Below are 21,417 nucleotides of genomic sequence, written 5' to 3' on the forward strand. Positions count from 1 at the left end.
ATAGCAGAGGAACCCTTTGGAGCAAGGGATTTTCCCCATCTCCTTTCCTGGCCCATTGATCTCTGGAAGGACTACCCCCCACCACGTTAATAGGTAGTTCATTGATTTAGCCTCCCTTGTTCTTGTTGTGTGTAACTCCTGACTAGAGACTCCGAGCTCCTCCAACCTTGCCTGCTCATACGTGTGACAAAGACCACGGTAGGATCAATCTGAGAAATAGTAAAAGAGCAGAACGGTCCATAACCAGTCACAGAGCTTAACTGCTGGAGTACACAAGGACTGTGCTCAACCTTGATATAAGAGTAGGACAGGAACTTTCAATTAGTGGGTGAAAATGTAGGTGCCAGAGACCTCGTGTCCCACAACCAGCAGCCACCAGGACATTCCTTGGAGCTCCATTGAAGAAGTAACTTCCCAGCACTCCGCTTGAAAGGCTTGGGATCCGCAACATGAGGACAACGAGCCTAGTCTGCCAGAAAGAACTGACTGGACCCTACATCAAGATAGAGAGCTGACTGACTGCTTAGGATGTTCATTGGATGTGCCTGTGTACAAAGAACACACAGCTCTGGAGGAGACGGCTGTGACTAAGCGTAGGCAAGTAGAATCAATGCCAATGCTGCTACAGGGAGCAAGACGTACACAGCGGTGTTATGGGTGAGGCTGGAATGCCCCCACAACAGAGGCAATGCACCAACACCTGAGCCTGAAGGTGTGTGTCATAGAATTTGATGGGAAGTGTGTTCCACTGCATCAGATGTAGCCGAGAAGCATCTGAAGTACTAGAGAAATGTTGGCTGCTATTTGCAGTTGGGTTTCAAAGCACCTGCCAATGCAAAATGTTGACACCAATGGAGGAGCCTGCGTTTCAGAATATGCGGGGAATGACAAAAGTTGTACCCCCCAGAGTTTCCACACTTCTCATAAAAACGGCAACCCACTTGTGTAGTTAAGCCTATAATCCCCGAAAGGAATGGCTCCAAAATGCAATGCAGAAACTTCAACATTTGTATTATATATTTTAATCATTTTGGGGAGCAGAGTAACGGTGGTGTTTGAGCCCCAGGTCGGCTGGCTCCCATAGAAACTTAGCAACCCTAAACGTATTGGAAAAGTAGAAATCTGGGGCAGTCCAAGTTGGAGTGATCAGATTACCTTGCAAAAGGCATACCTATGCTTAGAATTATCCAGATTGATTTCTCTCACTTTAAATTAGGACTGTCCATAGGATTTGGGTCCTGTCAGGCCATCACCAATGGAACCCTAGCAACTCTGGGGTTTTCCTGAAGAGAACCAAGGTAATCCAGGATGGTGTGGCTTGCTGCTATTCAAGTAAGTTTTTCAGTGAAAGAATGTTCTGCAATTTTTACAGCTATGCCTGAAAAAAATCCAATTTCCCTGCACTTTCCAGAGGTGCAGGAACACTGCCAGGGGCTGTTTGGCAGGAGCATCACCATGACTAGAGTGGAATCCTCCCCAACCTTTTAAAAATGTATTCCATACCTGATGTCTAATAGGCTTTCTGATCTCCTGATGGGCAATTGGTGGTAAAGCTCCCCATCTGCCGTTCAGGGTGCAGAAAGACAGCCTTGGGCTCAGGAGTAGTGGTGGTGTTCTAATGCCAGGGCAGACCAGCTCTCAATAAATCCTTTTTTCTAAAAGCCTTTTTCTGATGTCTCAGGGATTTTTGCCCCCCAGTGGTCAGAATGTGGTATACCTACCCAATCTTCCCCCAGGGGGCAGGGATATTGTTTTGGGCTCAGGAGTGGAGGAGGTTACCCAATGACAGGAAGGGTCATAACTCCCATTCCAGTACAAAAACTATACTTTAATACTTTTCCCACTTTGTATGTGTGTTTCACAGTGCAGTACACATGCACAGTTCGAAAAGCATGGTTGAGGAACTTGAAATCTGTTAAAGCAGGCAGTCTAACTGAACATTTTTTAAATATTAAGGTTGCTCCTGCTTACAAAGTGTTTTTTTAATATTCTTCCAGCTCCTATCCCCTGCAACTTTTTTTAATGGAGGTACTGGGTTTTGCCATATGTCCCTCCTGTAATCAAGCAGTGGAATCCCCTCATCATTTTGTCTTTCTTGTCCTGCTTATAAAAGATCACATATTTCATGGATTAGGCCAGTGTGTAAACTTTTTGGTTTTCGTCATTATGAGTATGCACTACACACCTTACCCTCCAATATGATTTAATTAATTGTTGTTGCTATGATGAAATATCACCATGCCACTTGGTTTATCCGAGTACAAACATGTACGTGCAAATTTGTATTTGTTTAGATTTTTTTCTCTTTCTTTCTGCCTACTTGTTGTTATATTTTTGTCAGGGTTTCCCTCTTCCTATTTTATTGTAGATTTAAATGACTGAGATATTGTTTTACTTTGGTGCTGCTGGTATTTATTGTTTTAGCTCACTGTTTTATCTTTTTATTGTTGTGTTTTATGGATCTGTGTATCGGAAATAAACATTTTTGATTGATTGAGAAAAGCATGGAGAAACTAAAACATTTCTCCTCTGTTATGCATTCCTGAAAGGTTTGGTGCACATCTATGTCTACATTTGTTAGTAGATAGGGCTTTACATCCGAACCCATGGGTGGTTGCATGAAACCACCCACGTACCTCCATTGGAAGCCTTGTGACAGAAAGCAATGCAAAGTAGCACATAGTGCTACTTTGAGTTACTTTGGCCAACAGTGGAACGTAAATTCTGATTTGCATGGGAAAGTTAATATCATTATAATGCTTTGTGCCTGGCTTGTGTTATGAAAGTAACGCAAACCTGGTTAAAAGTGTTAGTACATCTGGGCCAATGTCCTTAACTGTTCCAATCAAAAACTGCATAAACCTTACACTCTGATTCACATCAGGACCACACGCATGACACTTCTGTAGTTGCCCTTTACCTGCAGTTTCAATAATTTAGTCTTTATAAGACTTTCATGTAGCTTGCAATCACACCCTCTCCTTGTTCTTGTACATGTTTACCCAATTTTTTTCTTAATTATTATCACGTTCTCCTATTGCTGCTCTCTATTTCAGGCTCATACCCTTGCAGAACATTAGCAACCCAGCAAAAATGGTAGCCAATTTTAACCACAAAACGTATTCTTCAGTGAAGTCATCAACATCACCCTGCATCTTTTATCTCTATTCTGTATCTTCCACCAGCACATGCACTTCCGTCAGATTATCATTCTTCTATGACTTCCTCAGCATTTTGAGTCTCATTGCGTGTGGCCCTGTGTCCTGCCCTAAATCCCTCCATGCGTTTCTTATACAAGGAGCATAAGCAACCCTTGGGTGGTGGGTTGATTACCAGGTATTATGATGTGTAAAACGAGGCAGCGGTGCAGCAAATCAGCAATTGACTGTAATGGAAGCAAGAAAAATGCCCCCCATACCCTGGCTTAGTAGGAAAAATCTGCTATATTTAGAGTTCAGTAGACCCCCCTCAGACATGACTCTGGGCCAGGTGCCACTACACCTGCTGCACTATTGATAGTTATTAAGGGTGGGCGGAATTTGCATAGTCGCGCTATGCAAAGATCCACAAAACTGTAAAGCATCTCCGCAAGCATGCAGAGTTCTGTGAACATGCGGAATTGCTTGTTCTACCCGTTCGCGATGCTTTTTTCCTGCTCGCGAACGCTGTTTGCGTGCTCCGGGGGAACATGTATTTTGAAAGCGTAAACAAGCAAAAAATTCTGCGAAACCGCTGAATTTTGGGCAATTCTGCGTACTCCGTGGAACGCAAAATTACCCAAATTCCGCAAGCAGAACGGAATTTACCACCCAGGCCTAATAGCTATGCACCCTTCATTAAGGGTGCCCTCAGAAATGAGGCATCGGGAATCCTTCATCTGATTCACCCAGTAATTTCTTATTTTTCCCTGGAGCTTCAACCAGGCATTCTGTCTACTTATGACATTTTATTGGCTTTCATAAGTCAAAGAATTCACGTGAAGAGCAAGAGTTCCTGCATGACTCATAATCCAGATGGTGTTGACACCTCCTGTTACTGGGCCACCAGAACTACAGAGGCAATTATAATAGGAGCTGCAATATACAATGTTGTGTCAGGAATCTCTAGCAGGGCAATCTAGCTTGTGCTCTTTCAGCCAATAGTATCAACAGCTCTTTCAGCAATATTTATGACCGAAGGAAACCAACATGGTACATTGACTACTGTTGTATGCAAGGAAAAAGAAAAACATACCTCTACAATGATGGGCAGTATTTGCAATGGGTTGCTGAGCTTCAGATAGCGAGTTAATTCGAGATTCTATAAAGCCATCGCAATTCATCGCCTGTTCTGCTACTGTTGACAATGGATGCTCTTTCAAGAACGCCTGTTTCTTTGGTGAGTTTTCTGGTGTCTCAAAGCACTCACTATTTTCTAACCCAAATGATTCTCCAGAATCATAGCCCAAGAGACCGTCACCCAAATTGCTGACATTGTCCTCTGTCGGTGTCTCGGACAGGGTGATGTCGCTTAAACTGCTGCCATCTGCCGCGGGAAGCTCGGAGATGGGTAGTAACACTTTTCCTTGGAAGGAAGCGAGGGCTTTGGTGTAATCTCTTCGTGGTGACTGGTCTTCGCAGCTCTGGTTCTCAGGTGAACAATGGCGTGGGGATGGGCTCTTTGATTGTTCTGTTGTTTTCCTAAAGTGAGCAGCAGCAGGGTTGAGAAAGACTTGAGAAGTAGACACATTGTGTCCAAAGTCTTGAGTGTGCATAGTGTTGTTGCCACTGTTTGGCAGGACGTCAGTTTCTGAAATGGAATCATCAATGAAGAGCAAACCTTCAGATGGGGTCTCTGGGGCAGTAGTGTGGTCAGTGGATGGGAGAGGGGATGGCAGTGAACCTGTGGCACACTCTGTTGTCTCGGCAGAACATGGCAACAAACATTTTCCTCCAGCTGGCTCGCTTTCCGCCTGTTCTGGGATGTCCGAAGAACATTTGGATGGCTGTGCTGATGGAACTGACTGGCTTTGTGTCATGCTCTTGGAAAACTTATGGTGGGAAGAGAATGACCTGAGCAGCAGCTTCTTAGAGGAACGCTTTGTGGAGCGCTCACTCTGCTCTTCAACATAACCAGAGTCATCGCCATCATTTCCAGAGCTTATGCAATTGGTAAATACGTTCCTATTGGAAGAGTGCTCTTTCCGTTTTTCAAAGTCCTCTGTCGCAGACCTGGTGATCTTCCTGCTGCATGAGCTAGAGAAGCCAATGGAATGCTTGCTTTTGGTTTTAACATTCTGATTGGAATTCTGGCTTTGCCTAAGGATATCAGTAGAATGGACCCCATTGGAAATACTGTTCAGTGCAGGAGTATCTTCTTTTCGCTCACTTTCCTTTCTATGATGGAAACCAATGGATGGGGTGCGGAAAATGCTCCTCCGCTTCCCAGCACTGTCTGAACTGGAGTTGGTGCTAGAAGGAGATGAACTGTGGATCCCACCAGCACTACCAGTCAATGGAGAAGTTGGGAGTTGATCCTGCTTTCGACTAATACTTCTTCGGAATATTGGCAGCCGTGACACAAGAGTCGAGCGTCTCGATCCTGTGTCCCCCATCAGGACTGGAGGTAGGAGTCTTTCGGAATCCCAAGCCGACTGTCTGCAACGAAAGGAGAAAGGTGTTATAAATTTGGATAATGGGATCTGTGCTAGATATAATGATGCACCTAAAAATGTTTCACAAAGCTGACACCATTTTATCAATGAGTTCACGTTTGAATATAAATTAGGAAATCCACTGTACAAAATGATGGGGTGTGGATAAGACACCAAGGACCAGTGGCGGCTCGCTCAGGGGGCGGTGAGGCGGGGCTGGGGCGTGGGGGGTGGGGTGGCAGTGGAGTTCAACATACGTAGGGAAAGATTAAAGTAAATAAATAAAACCATTTACCTTGCGCTCGCCGTATAGCCGAGTTGGCAATGCGGCGAGTGAAAGGTAAGTGGTTTTATTTATTTATTTATTTACTTTAATGTTTCCTGTCGTATGTGGAACCCGACTACCCCACCACCCCACCCCTCCCTGCCTCACCACCCCACAGTGTTACCTGTGCAAGGCGCCACTGCCAAGAACCTTAGCATAAGTTAAGCAGAACAGGATGAGCTGTTTGCCACACGTGGGAAACAGAATTACAAATGATGAGGAATTTTCCACATGGTAAACACCTCCTATTCAGGGTTTTTAACTTGCAATGAAGCATAACATGCAGAATCGGTATTTAACACAGCAAATTAGTTCTTTGGTTGTTTTTTTGACAATGTCTGCTGATCAGTTTCAGCAGAACGACCTACCAGAATCTATCAGGGTTAAACTGTGAGGGGATGACAATTATCACACAACGCGTAATTTTGAAACCTGTGCAAACAAGTGCTTTCAAAGGGATAAAAATGTAGCCTTGCACTTGTAATAAGTTTCACTATCTGAATATATGAAAAGGAAAACAAAACAGATGGAGATTATATTATACTGCATTTATTATTGTTGGATTAAAATATAGAAATATATAGTTTTTTAAATACTTATAATTAAAGGAGGGTATCCCACAATCAAGCTTAGTTTTGGCTACAATGGATCCAAAATGATGAGATCTTGGGTACTTTGCATAATATTTCACAATCCTTGAATCTACTATTACATGTTTGTTTATATGAAATTGTTATCATATTATCGTCAGTGAAAAGCAGTAGCAATTGTTTTATCAGCTGAGCCATTACCAACACATAAGGGCCCATTAATATCTTGGAGAATAACAAAATTGCACAGAGGGCAATGTCCATAACATTTATGAATATTTCTTTTTGTTTATTTATTGGTAGGTTTTGCATATTTAGCATTGTCACTCAGGTCTCCTCCTACTGCAGTCATCTTTCAGATGTTTATTATATAATAGAAGATATAGAGCCAGATGTATGACCATTCACTTTTGCGATTAGCAAATTACATAGAATTGCGACTCGCAGTTTGCGACTGGCAAAAGTGAATGTACAACAGTGTCTCAGACACTGTTTGCGATTCCCAATGGGGTCGCAAATTGCATGCCTCATTAATATTCATGAGGCAATCACTATTTGCGACCCCATTGGTAATTGCTAGCCCTCCCTGGGATGGTGGCCCACTGGGGTCAGCAGACCACCATGTCTGTGACTGCATTTTAATTAAAGCATTTTTTTTTAAAGCAGTCCGTTTTCCTTAAAGGAAAATGGGATGCATTTAAAAAAGAAAAATGAAACTTATCAGTTTAATTTTTTAATGGCATGCAGTGGTCCCAGGGACCACTTGCTGCTCTTAAAAAATATTTTAGCAAACACTCACAAAGGGGAAGGGGTCCCCTGGGGACCCCTTCCAGTTTGCATGGAGTTTACCACCTACTTGAAGTAGGTGGTAAACTGCAAGTCTTTTGCGGCTGCAAATGCGGTCACAAAACAATAGTACATTGCATTAAGACTTGCTATTAGGAAGGGACACCCTTGGCACGCCCCTTCCTAATAGCGAGTTGCAAACCATATTTTGCTAGTCGGTATTTGTTACCAATTCGCAAAATAGGGTTTGTAAAGGGAGCTGACCTATTTTGCGGTTGCCAATGGGCTGAATTCCCATTTGCGACCTCAAAAAATGGTCGTACATCTGCCCCCTTGAGCTTCATTTAGAATTTGGCAGGTAGAGAACTGTGCCACAAATATGTCTGAGTACCATGTTCACCAGTCTAAGGGGCCTATTATGATGGCGGGCGGATCGCCACCGCCGGTCAGATTATGATGGCGGTGGTGGCTGCGGCGGTGTGAAAATCTATCCGCCTCTTTTCCACCTGTAGCAATCCACCCGCTGGCCTGGCAGGCGAAGCTGGAGCGCGAAAATGTTCCCGGTGCCTAGCTTTTCCCGCCGTCCGGATTAGGATGCGTGCGTAAGCCAGCTTTTCCGCGGCGGTCTCTCACCTATGGAAAGGCTGATGGGGATTGTATTTTAGTTTCCGTTTCTGTGGAGAGGTCAACAACCTGACATCTGGAGCCGATATACATTAATACCCATTACATCAAAGTTGTTTGCATTAGTGCTGCGTCAGCAGTGTCCAGTCACCTGTAGGCAGTGTTGTGTGGTTTTAGAGAAGAAATATGTTCCGCATTGCTCTTGGCCTCGTCTAACTGTAATTGTAGCTTAAATTTCTAGTCGTCTAAAATCCCCCAAATATATTTAAATGACCTAAAATTGCGATGATGGAATGAGAGTTTTAATAGATTATTCATTTTATTCAACCGATGCAATCCTCCAATGACTTTCTGCACAATGGACGTATTATTTAGACCTTCCTGATTTTGTGAATTTGGCGTAATTTGCATATGCATAATTTGCGATATGTCTTTATGCCTCATTTTAATTTATGCCTGTTGAAGGCAGTGCGATTCAACCTTTTCGGATACGTTTCGTGAAACAGTAGTATTGGTTGGTTAATAATACATTTAATTGTGTTGTGCACATGGCAAGGACCGTGACATTGGCCCCTACCGTGCAGAAGGGGCCCAGCCATTCAGCCCCCCCCCCCTTCTCCCCCTCCCCCCAACCCTTCAGGGGCCCTTTAAGCCAAGCCCAGTCGAATAATATCAGTGTGATATGATGAGAGACACGAGGGTCCCTAAATCACATTCCGCAGGGGAGAATCCATCGTTTTGCGTCACCCCACTGTATATGGGCATACATTGAGGCAAATTCGAATTTGAAGTAAGAGATAAAAGTAAAATGATACATAATATTCGCATTATTAGACTAAATGTGTATACTCGCTATATATAGCTCTGATTTTTGCAATTACATCTAGGTGACTGCAGCTTCAGAAAATAACCAGCAGATGGGGCAAGTTCCACATTTATTTAGCCAGAATTGAATTTTAGATGAAAAATATATTTTCCATCAGAATTTGTAAGCCAGTTTTAACATTTCGCCTGTAGAATTAATGCTGGTTGTCAAGACACACTTTCCGTACGTTCTTGCAGTCTCCTGTGTACACAGGGTATGCGCGCTCACGGCATCTCTTGGTGCGGTTTATCCGAACCGCCCAAAGCAGCATTTCACAGATCAGACCCATAGAACCTGGCCTTAGAATCAATATACAAATTCTGCAATGCAAACAAGCCCGTGAATCGCACACACCCACTCACACAAACCAACAATCCCTAGGAGAGGACAGTTATCCTTCGTATATCGTGAGGTATAAGTACCAAGACACAAGACCAGGGCACAAGTCCTACAAAAAGAGTGAGGGGACTAACCTAGTTCATTAGTAAGCAAGTGACATCACAGCGCGTGACAATACAGGAAGTGGCATCATAAGACGTGACATCAGGTCTTCAGCCTTCACATATATGTTTAACATGTCTATCATGAGTACAATGGAGCACATTTCGAGTATACAGGAAAAAACCCTTCTGATTCAGGCAGAAGATTCACACTTTTGCAAGCTACACATAAAACAAAGTTGACTTTTGTCAGCGTGAACTTCCTCCACCCATAATGCTTTGCAATGGAAAAATAGTGATATTTAAATTATTACAACGCCTCCCCAAGGGTAGTAAGCACTATATAAATGCTATTTAATGTGTGTAAATACTGGGAAAGACCAACACATCTGACATTCTTACAGTGCATGCATATCTCCTGAGCAGAACCTGAGCAAAGTGAAAAGCTGCCTCTCTTAAGTATGTGTGAAGTGCTAACAAGGTGTGAGCCTTTGTTTCCCCTCAGCTTCATTTGCATCAGGTGTGAGGCTCCTGACTGCTCCCAGCGAGAAGACTCGAACAAAAAGGAGGCCTGATGACCACTCAAACTGGCCCTTTGTTATGGGCCCAGGAGGAGTCTGAACTAAGAAAGCCCCCTCCCCGCCTGCAGGCGCTGCTGAAAGTGTCTAGGTGTTTGAATATTACACCGGGACGAATTCAGCATATTTTTTTTTCTGGGGCCCAACTTCTTGGCAGGGTGGATGGCGTTCACCCAGCGAAAATAGTGGGTGGACGCCATCCACCCGCGTGTACCCCTGACTCGTGCCCTGCACCAGACAGACTGACAGACACAATTGGCATGTGTTAGGAAGTGAGTCTAATAATCCGTACCCCCATTGCGATATTTCCTGCAAAAAAAGCATCTCTAAGTTACAAGGTTTGGCCAGCAGCTTACAGTAGCAGCTTACAGTAACCCACCTCTTGTCAGAATGACCAGCAGGGTAAACCCAACCTCCAACATACCACCACTCTCACTCACTATGTAGGTAATGGTCTACCCACAGACAGCCCCATGGAAAAGCCTACTGGGACAAACTCACAACTACAGACCCATCAAGCATTTGCTATGCAATAGGTCTCATATTTGCGAGAGTTTAAACTATTGGCATTGTAAATGATAATGCCTTTTATTTATCTGTTTTGATAATTAACACATAAATACAAGCATTGTCATTTACAAAGCCAATAGCTCATACTCTTGTAAATGCGAGACCTCGGGGGCCATTGTCCTGGGCTGCTTGGAAAATGAAAGCATATATGGCGCATTGAAAGTTGCAGAAAAGTATGTCATGCCTGCAGAAGGAGAACGCATTAAAGAAAATAGTGCTTACAGACTAAATAAGACATACTGTGTAACAACTGAAATAAAAGGGCCAGTATTCATGGAAGGTTACAAATGAAGACCAAGCAGTACTAAGGAGGGACTAACAAGCCTATTGACGAATAAGAAGCCAGCATTTACAAAGGACAATGACACATGCCAATGAAAAATATGGGACGAGAGTGGGCGGCGCTTCAAGTCCTTACTCGAATACAGAATACATCGCAGAGCAGTGGATGCACTGCCCAGGCTTGACCTAAAAATCGGCAAGGAAAAAAGCTTAGCGGCATGTAACTGGTAGACATGTGCTACATAAAAACCTGTGTAATGATATATCAAAACTAGGGTTGCTACCTTTCCATTTTTTTAACAGTATGAAAAGTATTTTAATATTTAATATCCTGGCCGGTAAAAACTTGAGGAAATTAACCTAAAGCTGGTATTTTCCCACTTATCGGTACACACTTTAAACAGTGAACATAAGAAGTAAGCATTTTTAAATGGCCGAAGACAGAAAGGCTATGATAAAAATGATTACATGTAATATTATATGCTGTTATATGTAAGTACAATACCTACGCCTTTGTAGAATCTTAAAATGTGAACCAGCGGCTGGTATTTTCCTCTGAGAGAGGTAGTAACTCTCCTCAAAACACATGCAGGGCCTCATTTACGTGGCCCCTAGCAGCACTTTTTCAAGCCGGGCCGTCACTTTTTTGATGCATAGGTGGCGCAATATGCCACAGCATATTTACAAGGCTACGCAAAGCCGATTTACATGGCTTTTCATGGCCTTGTAATATGGTACCCTATCATGCAGAACACTGCATGAAAGGGCCTTCCATGGGTGTTGCTGTGAGTGTTCCCACGCAATACCCATGGAATCTGAGGCATTTTCAGTTTTATGAGGAATCGTAAGCCTGGGAATGCGCCAGATTGTAATGCCACCCCAGGGGTGGCGTTAGGGAGGTGCAACAAGGAGAAATGTTTTCCTTTCTCCTCGTTTTTTCATCTTTCTATGTGTACTGCATTGTGAAGCACACTTAGCACGAGGACATCTTAATCAGTTGATTGATTTTGTGCATATTTTGTGCAACTCAGGCACCATGGTGCAAGGGAGCTTGTTTTGGAGCATGGTAGCCCATTGTGCACCACGCAGGAACAAGGACAGAAATACGCCATATCTTATAGATACGGTGCATTCCTGCCTGTTTCTTTTGACGCAGGGCAGTGTGGCTAGATTCCAAAACCTCCTAAATTATGCCTCAGACCCTTGGCACTCCAGTATAACTTTGTATTTCCATACTGGACTCGAGTCCCTCGATGTGCCTATGCTCAGTCCCGGATTTCAGTTTCAAACATATCCTGTTCACAGCCAAATATATGTACATTTGAAATCTGAATGTTGTGGTCAGCTAATGAGATGGATCTTGAGATCTGAATTTCATTTGCTACCCATGTATGTTAATCCTGTAAGCTAGGTGCAGCCTTTAATTTTTGACATGGTTAAATTAATATTGGTTCGCTAACTGTTAAAAAGATGTTTGCTGTGTGTTTCTGATAATATCACTATGTGATTTCAATTCATACAGTCTGCTACGCTACGTCATAAACCTACGTTTTCCCAAATTACGCCAGGGATGATGTATTTATTCATAGAAAGCCAGTGCACAATTGCCAGTCTGGTATAGGACCAATATAATACTACCCTGCAAAAAAAAAAACAGACCTCTGCCAAAACCGTAGATCAGTTTTGAGAGAAGGTTTACATTTAAAAGGAAATTGTGCATTTATAATCTGTGACTCTCCAGTTTTCTCTGGGATAATGTGCACGTGTCGTTGGCCAGGATGTGAGCAGAAGTCTGGATGATGCGAACAAGGCAGCAAGCCTCCACTATGTTCCTTCAGTCATGAGGTAAGTCTTCCTGAGTCCGGCGGCTGGCCTTGGGTGCCCCAGGGTTCAGGCGATAGAATGGACAGTCTGTTCCTGCAGCTTATAACCTGCTATTCTTCTCTGGGGTACGCTGCCACAAGGTGATGGCTCTTATCTTCACCATGGGCCCCTGCTTGAGTACAGGGGTCGAGACCAGTGCACTCAGATTATCCCTCCTCCCCCCTCGTGTCACAAAATTGCACTGGTTGATATGTAACAATCTAGGCAATCATAAAAAACAAATCCACTCTCAGTAATAATAGAATCAAGGAAATTAAGCTACAACAAATTTATAAAGTTACAGTATTTTATTAATGATTAGACATGAGATCATATTTCAAGACCTTTAAAATTCATATTAAAAAAATCAACAATTAGAAAGGTGACATAATAATGAAAACATTTCACATATTAAAACATTCTTATTGTTGAACAAAAAGTAAAAGGGAAATAAGTGGCAGGTTGGTACTCAAAATTGCACTAGCAACAGCCCGCTTTTTGTCACAGTGATGCACCAGGACTAAAGCCCTTATCTCCTCCTCAGCCCCCACCTAGCATACGGGGGTCATGAACAGCAGCACTTGAGTGGGCGGTCCGATCACAGCCGGACTACAAACAGAAACCAGCCCTGGAATTTCCACTCGACCTGTCCCGGAGGGGAGGGGGGAATATGCTACTGAGAAGGGCTGGCCCAGGGGTTGGGGGGTGCTAGTGTCAAGCATCACTGCTGCCTCTTTTGTTACAGGGGGTCCCAGTAACAAAAATGGCCCTCATTGGTCAAATACCGGCCCACCGAGAAAACGCCCGGAGCCCGCTACGGCCAGTCTGGCCCTGGGTCCAATCAGTGAAACTACCCTCAATCTTCATTGTGGCCTCTACCTGACATATGGGTGTCACGAACAGCAGCAGTCAGAAGGATGGCGGTATCAGCTCAGGGACCCTCAATATTCATTGCGGTCCCCACCTGGAATGGAGGAATCTCGAACAGCAGCACTCTGGCAGATGGCATGATAGGTGAAATGGTCCTCAACGTGGACCAAAATCTCACTCTCTGCTTCAGGGTTTCACTCAACAGGATCCCCACTGCACCTTGCTCCCTCCAGGCTCTCTCCTACTCCTCACAGGGTCCTCTGCTTTCACCAGGTATGCAGATGTTTCACTTCAGGTTCAGGGGAAAGTGGTCCTGATTCTCCTGGGTGTTGTCCCTTTACCTAGTAGAGAGACTAGCAGACTTGAGTCTACAGTCCTGGTCACAACAGGCTTAGCTTCTTCACACTGAACTACAGCACCAGTTAGACAATTTTCGGAGGCTCAAGCTCCCGTGTTTTATAATCTATTTCCAAACATAGATGTGATTCAGTCAGTGTCTTAATCTTCGAAGTTCATGTTGTGGGGGTTTCCCCCTGTGAAGGCCAACTCCTATTTCCTGTCCTTTGCCCAGGAAGCAGTCTATCACAGCAAGATTGACTTCAAACTTGATAGCCCCACACATAGGTCATAATCAATCAATCAATCAACATATTTATAGAGCGCGCTACTCACCCGCTAGGGTCTCAAGGCGCTGGGAGGAGGGGGGGGGGTGATGCTACTGAGGGGGGGGGGGGGTGATGCTACTGCTCGAAGAGCCAGGTCTTGAGTTGCTTCCTGAAGGAGAGATGGTCCTGGGTCAGCCATAGGTGGGTGGGGAGGGAGTTCCATGTCTTGGCCGCCAGGTAGGAGAAGGATCTTCCTCCGGTGGTGGTTCTGCGAATCCGTGGGACGGTGGCGAGGGCGAGGCTGGCGGATCGGAGCTGGCGGGTGGGTGTGTAGAATGTGAGCCGGTTGTTGAGGTATTTGGGGCCCATGTCGTGGAGAGCCTTGTGTGCGTGGGTGAGGAGCCTGAACTTGATCCTCTTGTTGACGGGGAGCCAGTGCTGGTCTCTCAGGTGGGCAGAGATGAGGTTGTTGGCGGGGGATGTCCAGGATGAGTCGTGCAGAGGCGTTCTGTATGCGCTGGAGTCTTTTCTGTAGTTTGGCTATGGTTCCAGCCTAAAGGGCGTTCCCATAGTCCAGTCGGCTGGTGACAAGGGCCTGGGTAACCGTCTTTCTGGTGTCGGTGGGGATCCAACGGAAGATCTTTCGGAGCATGCGCAGGGTGTTGAAACACGATGACGAGATGGCGTTGACTTGCTTGGTCATCGTGAGGGAGGAGTCCAGGATGAAGCCCAGGTTGCGTGCGTGGTCCGTGGGCTTGGGGGCGGTGCCCAGTGCAGGGGGCCACCAGGAGTTGTCCCAGGCGTAAGGGGATGGTCCGAGGAAGAGGACTTCCGTCTTGTCTGAGTTCAGCTTCAGACGGCTGAGCTTCATCCATTCCGCGATGTCTTTCATTCCTTCCTGGAGGTTGGCTCTGGTGGTGGCGGGGTCGTTGGTGAGGGAGAGGATCAGCTGGGTGTCGTCAGAGTAGGAGATGATGTTAAGGTTGTGTTGGCGTGCTATGGCTGCGAGGGGGCTCATGTAGATGTTGAAGAGGGTGGGGCTGAGTGAGAAGCCTTGAGGAACGCCGCAGATGATCTTGGTGGCCGCTGAGCGGAAGGGGGTGAGGCGGACTCTCTGAGTTCTGTCGGAGAGGAAGGAGGAGATCCATTCCAGCGCTTTTCCTTGGATTCCAGCATTGTGGAGGCGGGTTGTTAGGGTGCGGTGGCAGACTGTGTCGAATGTGGCCGATAGGTTGAGGAGGATGAGGGAAGCAGTTTCCCCATTGTCGAGCAGGGACCTGATGTCGTCGGTAGCTGCGATGAGGGCGGTCTCGGTGCTGTGGTTAGCTCGGAAACCGGACTGCAATGGGTCGAGGGAGCCGCTTGTCTCGAGGAAGGCGGTTAGCTGTTTGTTGACGGTCTTCTCGATGACTTTGGCGAGGAAAGGGAGGAGCGAGATGGGGCGGAAGTTCTTTAGGTCCGTGGGGTCTTGAGGAGGGCGCTGATCTCCGCATGTTTCCAGCTTTCCGGGAAGGTGGCAGATGCGAAGGAGTTTTAATGATGTTCCGGATTTGGGGTGCGATGATGGAGTCGGCTTTGTTAAAAATGTGATGTGGACAGAGGTCGGCTGGGGAGCCGGAGTGGATGGTGTTCATCACAAGGGTGTTGTCTTCAGTGCTGACGGGGGTCCAGGTGCAGAGGGTGGTGGTGGGGGGCGTTGGTTCGGTGGTTGGGTGAGTGGTCTGGGCGTCGAAGCTGTTGTGTATGTTGGCGATCTTGTGGTGGAAAAAAGAGGCGAGTGAGTCGCAGAGATCTTGTGAGGGCGTGATGTCGTTGTTGCTGGTGCTGGGGTTGGAGAGCTCTTTAACGATGCTGAAGAGTTCCTTGCTGTTGTGGGAGTTGTTGTCCAATCGTTCTCTTAATGCTGTCCTTTTGGTGGTGTGGATCAGCTGGTGGTGTTTGCGGATGGCGTTTTTGACGGCTGTCATGTTTTCTGTTGACTGTTCGTGGCACCAGGCTTTCTCGAGGGTACGGCAGGATTTCTTGGAGATTTTGAGGTCGTCGGTGAACCACAAGGCTTTCTTGCTGCCAGGTCTGCTGGGAGGATTCTTCAGTGGTGCAAGGGCATCGGCGCAGTTGGTGAGCCACTGCGTGAGGTTGCGGGCTGCTTTGTTGGGGTCCGTAGTGTTGGTGGGAGGGTTCTGGTGCAGGGAGGTGGTGAGCTGGTCGGTGGTGATCTTGCTCCAGCATCTTCGGGGAGCCTGTTGCGGGTGGTGGTGGGTCGTGGTTTTCCTGAAGTTGAAGTGGACGCAGCTGTGATCTGTCCAGTGAAGTCCCGTGGAGTGGCTGAAGGAGATGTGGTTGCTGGAGGAGAAGATGGGGTCAAGCGTGTGGCCGCGTAGTGGGTGGGGGTGTTCACCAGTTGCTTGAGTCCGAGGTTGGCGAAGTTGTCCAGCAGGGTGGTGGTGTTGTTGTCATTGTTGTTTTCCAGGTGGAAGTTAAGGTCCTCCAAGGAGGATGTAGTCTGAGGAGGTGAGGGCAAGCGGGCTGATGAAGTCTGCGATGGCTTCACTGAATTGTGTGCGTGGTCCCGGGGGTCTGTAGATGAGAGTACCTCTGAGGGTGGTCTTGGGGTCGGTGTGTATCTGGAAGTGAAGGTGCTTGGCGGCAGTGAGGGTGTTGTCGAAGTTGGTTGTGATGCGGATGGTGTTTCTGTGGACGAAGGCGATGCCTCCTCCGGATTGGTTGGCACGGTTCCTCCGGGTGATCTTGTAGCACTCCGGGATGGCTATGGCGATGTCGGGGGCTGAGGAGGCGTTCATCCAAGTTTCTGTGAGGAAGGCGACGTCCGGTGCTGTTGTGTCGATGAGGTTCCAGAGTTCAACAGTGTGTCTGTGGATGGAGCGGGTGTTGAGCAGGATGCACTTGAGGTGGTTGTTGCTAGTGCCTGGCCTGGCGGGTGCAGTGCAGGTCCGGATGCAGGTGAATTTGTAGGCTTGGCAGGTGAAGGGTCTGTGGGTGCGTTTCGGGGTGGCTTGGTGGCAGGCTGGGGTCCGGCCGGTGTTGAGTGCGTGGAGGGTGGCGGCGTCATAACTCAGACGGGTGGGCTGGCATCGTCAAGGGCCAGGGGTCCTGGCGCTGGGCGCGGTCCAGGCGCAGACGGGATCAGATGGTCTGTGCGGCCTCCATATGAGTGGGAGAGGGAGGGAGGAGTAGCTGGGAGGCGGGAGCGGGGTGGCCAATGGGGAGCTAGGGGGCGGGGACGCGGGGGACGCGAGTGGCTGGGAAAGGATGGTACAGAAGGCAAGAGGGGGCAAGGGGCAGGGGGCGGGGAAGAGACGGGCACAGTGGCAACAAACGCACAATACAAGCACAAGGGGCACAGGAGAAAAGAGGGGGAAGCTAAGACGCACAATACAATCACAGGGGGCACGAAAGAAAAGAGGGGGAGCTAAAAAACGCAACAGGGAGCAGTGAGAATGAGCAACAGATCAGTCTGCCGAAGGCAACAACCACGAGGCAGCAGCGGTACACAGGGGGTCTGCGCGGTGGCAGAGGGAGCGACCTGCCTGATCACAGGGTCAAGGGTCGCTTCTCTCACCACCGCACGGCCTCCATATGAGTGGGAGAGGGAGGGAGGAGCAGTTGGGAGGTGGGAGTGGGGTGGCCAATGGGGAGCGAGGGGGTGGGGCCACGGGGGACGCGAGTGGCGGGGGAAAGGATGGTACAGAAGGCAAGAGGGGACAGGGGGCGGGGAAGAGACGGGCACAGCGGCAACAAACGCACAATACAAGCACAAGGGGCGCAAAAGAAAAGAGGGGGGAGCAAAAACGCACAATACAATCCCAAGGGGCACAGGAGAAAAGAGGGGGAAGCTAAGACGCACAATACAATCACAGGGGGCACGAAAGAAAAGAGGGGGAGCTAAAACACGCAACAGGGAGCAGTGAGAATGAGCAACAGATCAGTCTGCCGAAGGCAGCAACCACGAGGCAGCAGCGGTACACAGGGGGTCTGCGTGGTGGCAGAGGGAGTGACCTGCCTGATCACAGGGTCAAGGGTCATAGGAATAACTAGAGGATCACACCTGATATAGGCCTATCAAAAGATTACCAAAGCATCCAGCCCTAATCTTTATGATTCCCTTATTAGACCCAGCTCCCTCCTGAGATGTTATCAGACCCCACTGACCAGTGACCTCTTCAGAATCAAGGAACCTTTTGAAGTGCAAGAGAGAGCCAAGCTCTCCCTTCCTCCAGTGTGTGTGTTTTACTCAACTCTCAGGAATGGAAGCATTCACACATTTGTCAGGGATGGCTCCTCCACCTACACTTGCTTTTTCCAAGGGCTTGGAGTTCCACTGTGGAACCTACAGGCCTCCATGTGCTGTACCATACACAGGGACACATACAGTATCCACACAAATTCAATCACATGTACTCTTCACAACGCTACATACTAACATTATGTAGGTCAAGAGTAAGTTAGGTATACAGCAGTCGAACTTTACATGATTGGGCTCGTAGACCTCACTCAAGTAACAAAGGTAAAAAGGCCTTTCAAATTACTGATCAATGCTTTAAAAAAAATGGGATTCTGCCACCTCCGTACTCACACTACTTAACTCTGGGTAGAGGCAGTAGCCCTTTATCACAACCAGTATAACACTTTGTTTGTCCCTCCCAGTCTAACCAAACCTCAATCAGGGAGACAGGATTACGTCATGGTGCACATGCATGATCCTTCTTCGCCCATGAGAAAAATTCATACAGAGGATCCAGATATTGCATAGCTGGGGCACTCAAGGCAGGATGCACATACAATGCCATGCAGGGGGCTTTTCCATCTCAACAGCTGTCAATCCACAACAATTCACTGGAAGTAAACTGAAACTGATAAGGCAATGACACCTCGTTGCACTGTGCCATTAACATGGACACAGACATCCTAATTCACATGTGACTCCATTGGCACGGACACCGATACCACAACTCATTATCTTTGAACAGGTTGGTTGGAAGTAGCAAGACATCAAGACATCCATGGAGATAACTAATAATTTGCAGTTAAGATGCAAGGATACAGGAAACACCAAGAGAGCGAGAGCAAGTCTTTGCCGTTTCCTCAAGAAGACAAGGGGAGAGCTTACAAACAAGGTTAACAGGAATAAAACATTCTTAGCTCATGAGAGTAATAGTAGACTAAAGATAAGAACTCTTAGAATCATGTATTGGTGTACGTCTTTCCTCATATTCATAATCTTTATCTCTTTCTTCCACTTCTCTTCCCTGTCCTTTTCCACTTTCTTCGTTTTTTAGAGGCCCTGCCCTCTACCTCCCTCACCTCCCTTTCACTTTCCTTCTGACCTTCCTAGACCTGTGCCTCTTCTCTCCAAATCTTCCCTTTCTTTGTCCCATTCCCTTTTTAGATTCCCTCTTTACCTTCCTTCTGGTGTCCCACTTCCCCAGTGGTGATAAGTGGTGGGTGTAGGAAGCGGCTTTAGGACAAGGCTTCCTTTACAACACCGCCACAGGAAATCCAGGGGAAAACCTGCAAATAAGATTGTTAATATAATGACTGTGTCTTACGTTTGACAACTGTGAATACAAAGATCTAACATCCCAGCAACCACTACTGCCAAATAACACACTAGATTCTATACTCCAATGAACTTAAAACACAACAGAATGACAATCAGATAGAATGCTGCCACTTTACAACAGCACTTATCAAAACCAGAATGTCATAATGTAGCAAATACAATTTTTCTGTATGGTCACCAAGGATTTTTCATCTTTTTCCTTACCCTATTTTCTGTGGTATTAGAGCTCTGCTCAATGTGGCACTGCTATTCAGTCCACAGTGTTTATGCTCTGGCCCTAAAATGGTTCTGCTGAAATTGGTTTAACTCAATTGCTCGATTCAATTTTTATGTAAGGCCATAATAGATGATACAGAAAATGCACCAATGAAATTGGTGTTAATTGTATTACACATTTTTCAGTATGTATTTACACGGACCATATATATGACAACAATATATGGCTGCAAAGAGCACCATTGTCCTCTGGCTAAATTTAACTGCAGTTTTAAGGTACTGCTGTAACACATGCCAAGGAAAAACATATTTGGCATGTTTGAAACCTCATTTTAATATATTGAGTCACCCCTAAAGTTTGCTTCGTATGTCCACAAGGCAGGATGTCTCATATATAAAACATGACACATGAAATATTTAAAAACAGTGCTCCTCAGTGACTGAATGCCTAAAAGCTATTTTATTTTGGAGGTCAAGCTACATTTGCAATGGGGTAGGCCAGGGTGTGATTAAAATATTTAGTTCTTCATAGCTACCTGGGAAAATGTTGTAAAATTCATTCAAAGAAAATCCCCAATTAGTTTTCAAAATCTGATTTAATGCTGAACTCAAATGTTGAATACCTAGAGTGGAAAAGTACATTTATGAAAATGTACTTTAGGCTACCAGAGTCAGAACTGGCTTAATACTCATTTTGCCACTCATCGCACCTCCAGAGCTGGAATACACACCATTGCATGAAAGAGTTAACAACCCTCTGCCAAAAGACAATAACCTGCCTCTGATCCCAGGAAGAAGAGGGGGAGGGTCACTTAGCAGGGAATAACTATGTGGGGGTCCACAGGAACAGTTGGTGGGGCAAAGAACAACCTTAACACTACCGCTCTTGATTTGGAGATGACAGACTGAGTTTCTCGTATTCAATCGCAAGACTCTCCTAGACAGCCAGGCTCCAGTCACAGCGGAGAAAGAACCAGCTTGGACCTGTCTGGTCAGAGAAGAGCTCATTTACAAAGGGGAGTGGCATATGAGCCGAAAGCAGGGCTGCCTGGTGGCAGAAGGGTTCAACCATATTGAAATTGGGCTCCTAGGTAATTAATGGAACCTCAGCCATCACATCCTCAGAACATTCCTGGACCTAAGAACATTTGAAAAGCTCTACACATATCAAGGGTGTCTCAACACTTTACAAGGCAATTTAGAGACATGCATGTGATCACTATAAGCAAAAATAATACCATGATGAAGCCACTAACACAAAACACATCATCATCACATTCACATGCAACCACCGGTGTGTCAATGTTCATACATAAATAAATGTTCGACTTTAAAATATATATCAGAAACAAAGCTAGAATGCTAGAGTGTATACACCCTCACTTAAAAGCAGTATATTAAAAGCAGCGTACAAAATGGCTATACGGGCAAGAGGTATTGCTTTCACACTATTAAACTTACTAACCCCTTATTTCACCAGACATCTCTCCTGGTACAGTTCCTGCTGGATACACCAAAAAAAACAAAGTGCTAAATTCCATAATGAAGAAAACATGTCTCTGCAACAGCACGATACGCATTATTAACGGC

At 46.1% G+C, this 21,417-nt stretch overlaps 1 protein-coding gene across 1 annotated transcript in view; it reads right to left on the reverse strand.

Annotated features, from left to right (window-relative positions):
• CCSER1 (coiled-coil serine rich protein 1) overlaps nt 1-21,417 on the reverse strand; it is a 2,545,713-nt gene that overhangs the window by 2,129,637 nt on the left and 394,659 nt on the right. The window contains exon 2 of the mRNA XM_078676231.1: nt 4,234-5,636. Coding sequence (XP_078532357.1) covers nt 4,234-5,593 — 1,360 coding nt within the window. The 5' untranslated portion in view covers nt 5,594-5,636. The remainder of the gene's footprint in view (nt 1-4,233; nt 5,637-21,417) is intronic.

The sequence above is a fragment of the Lissotriton helveticus genome, chromosome 2_1, assembly GCF_964261635.1.
Source record: "Lissotriton helveticus chromosome 2_1, aLisHel1.1, whole genome shotgun sequence".
Lineage (NCBI taxonomy): Eukaryota > Metazoa > Chordata > Amphibia > Caudata > Salamandridae > Lissotriton > Lissotriton helveticus.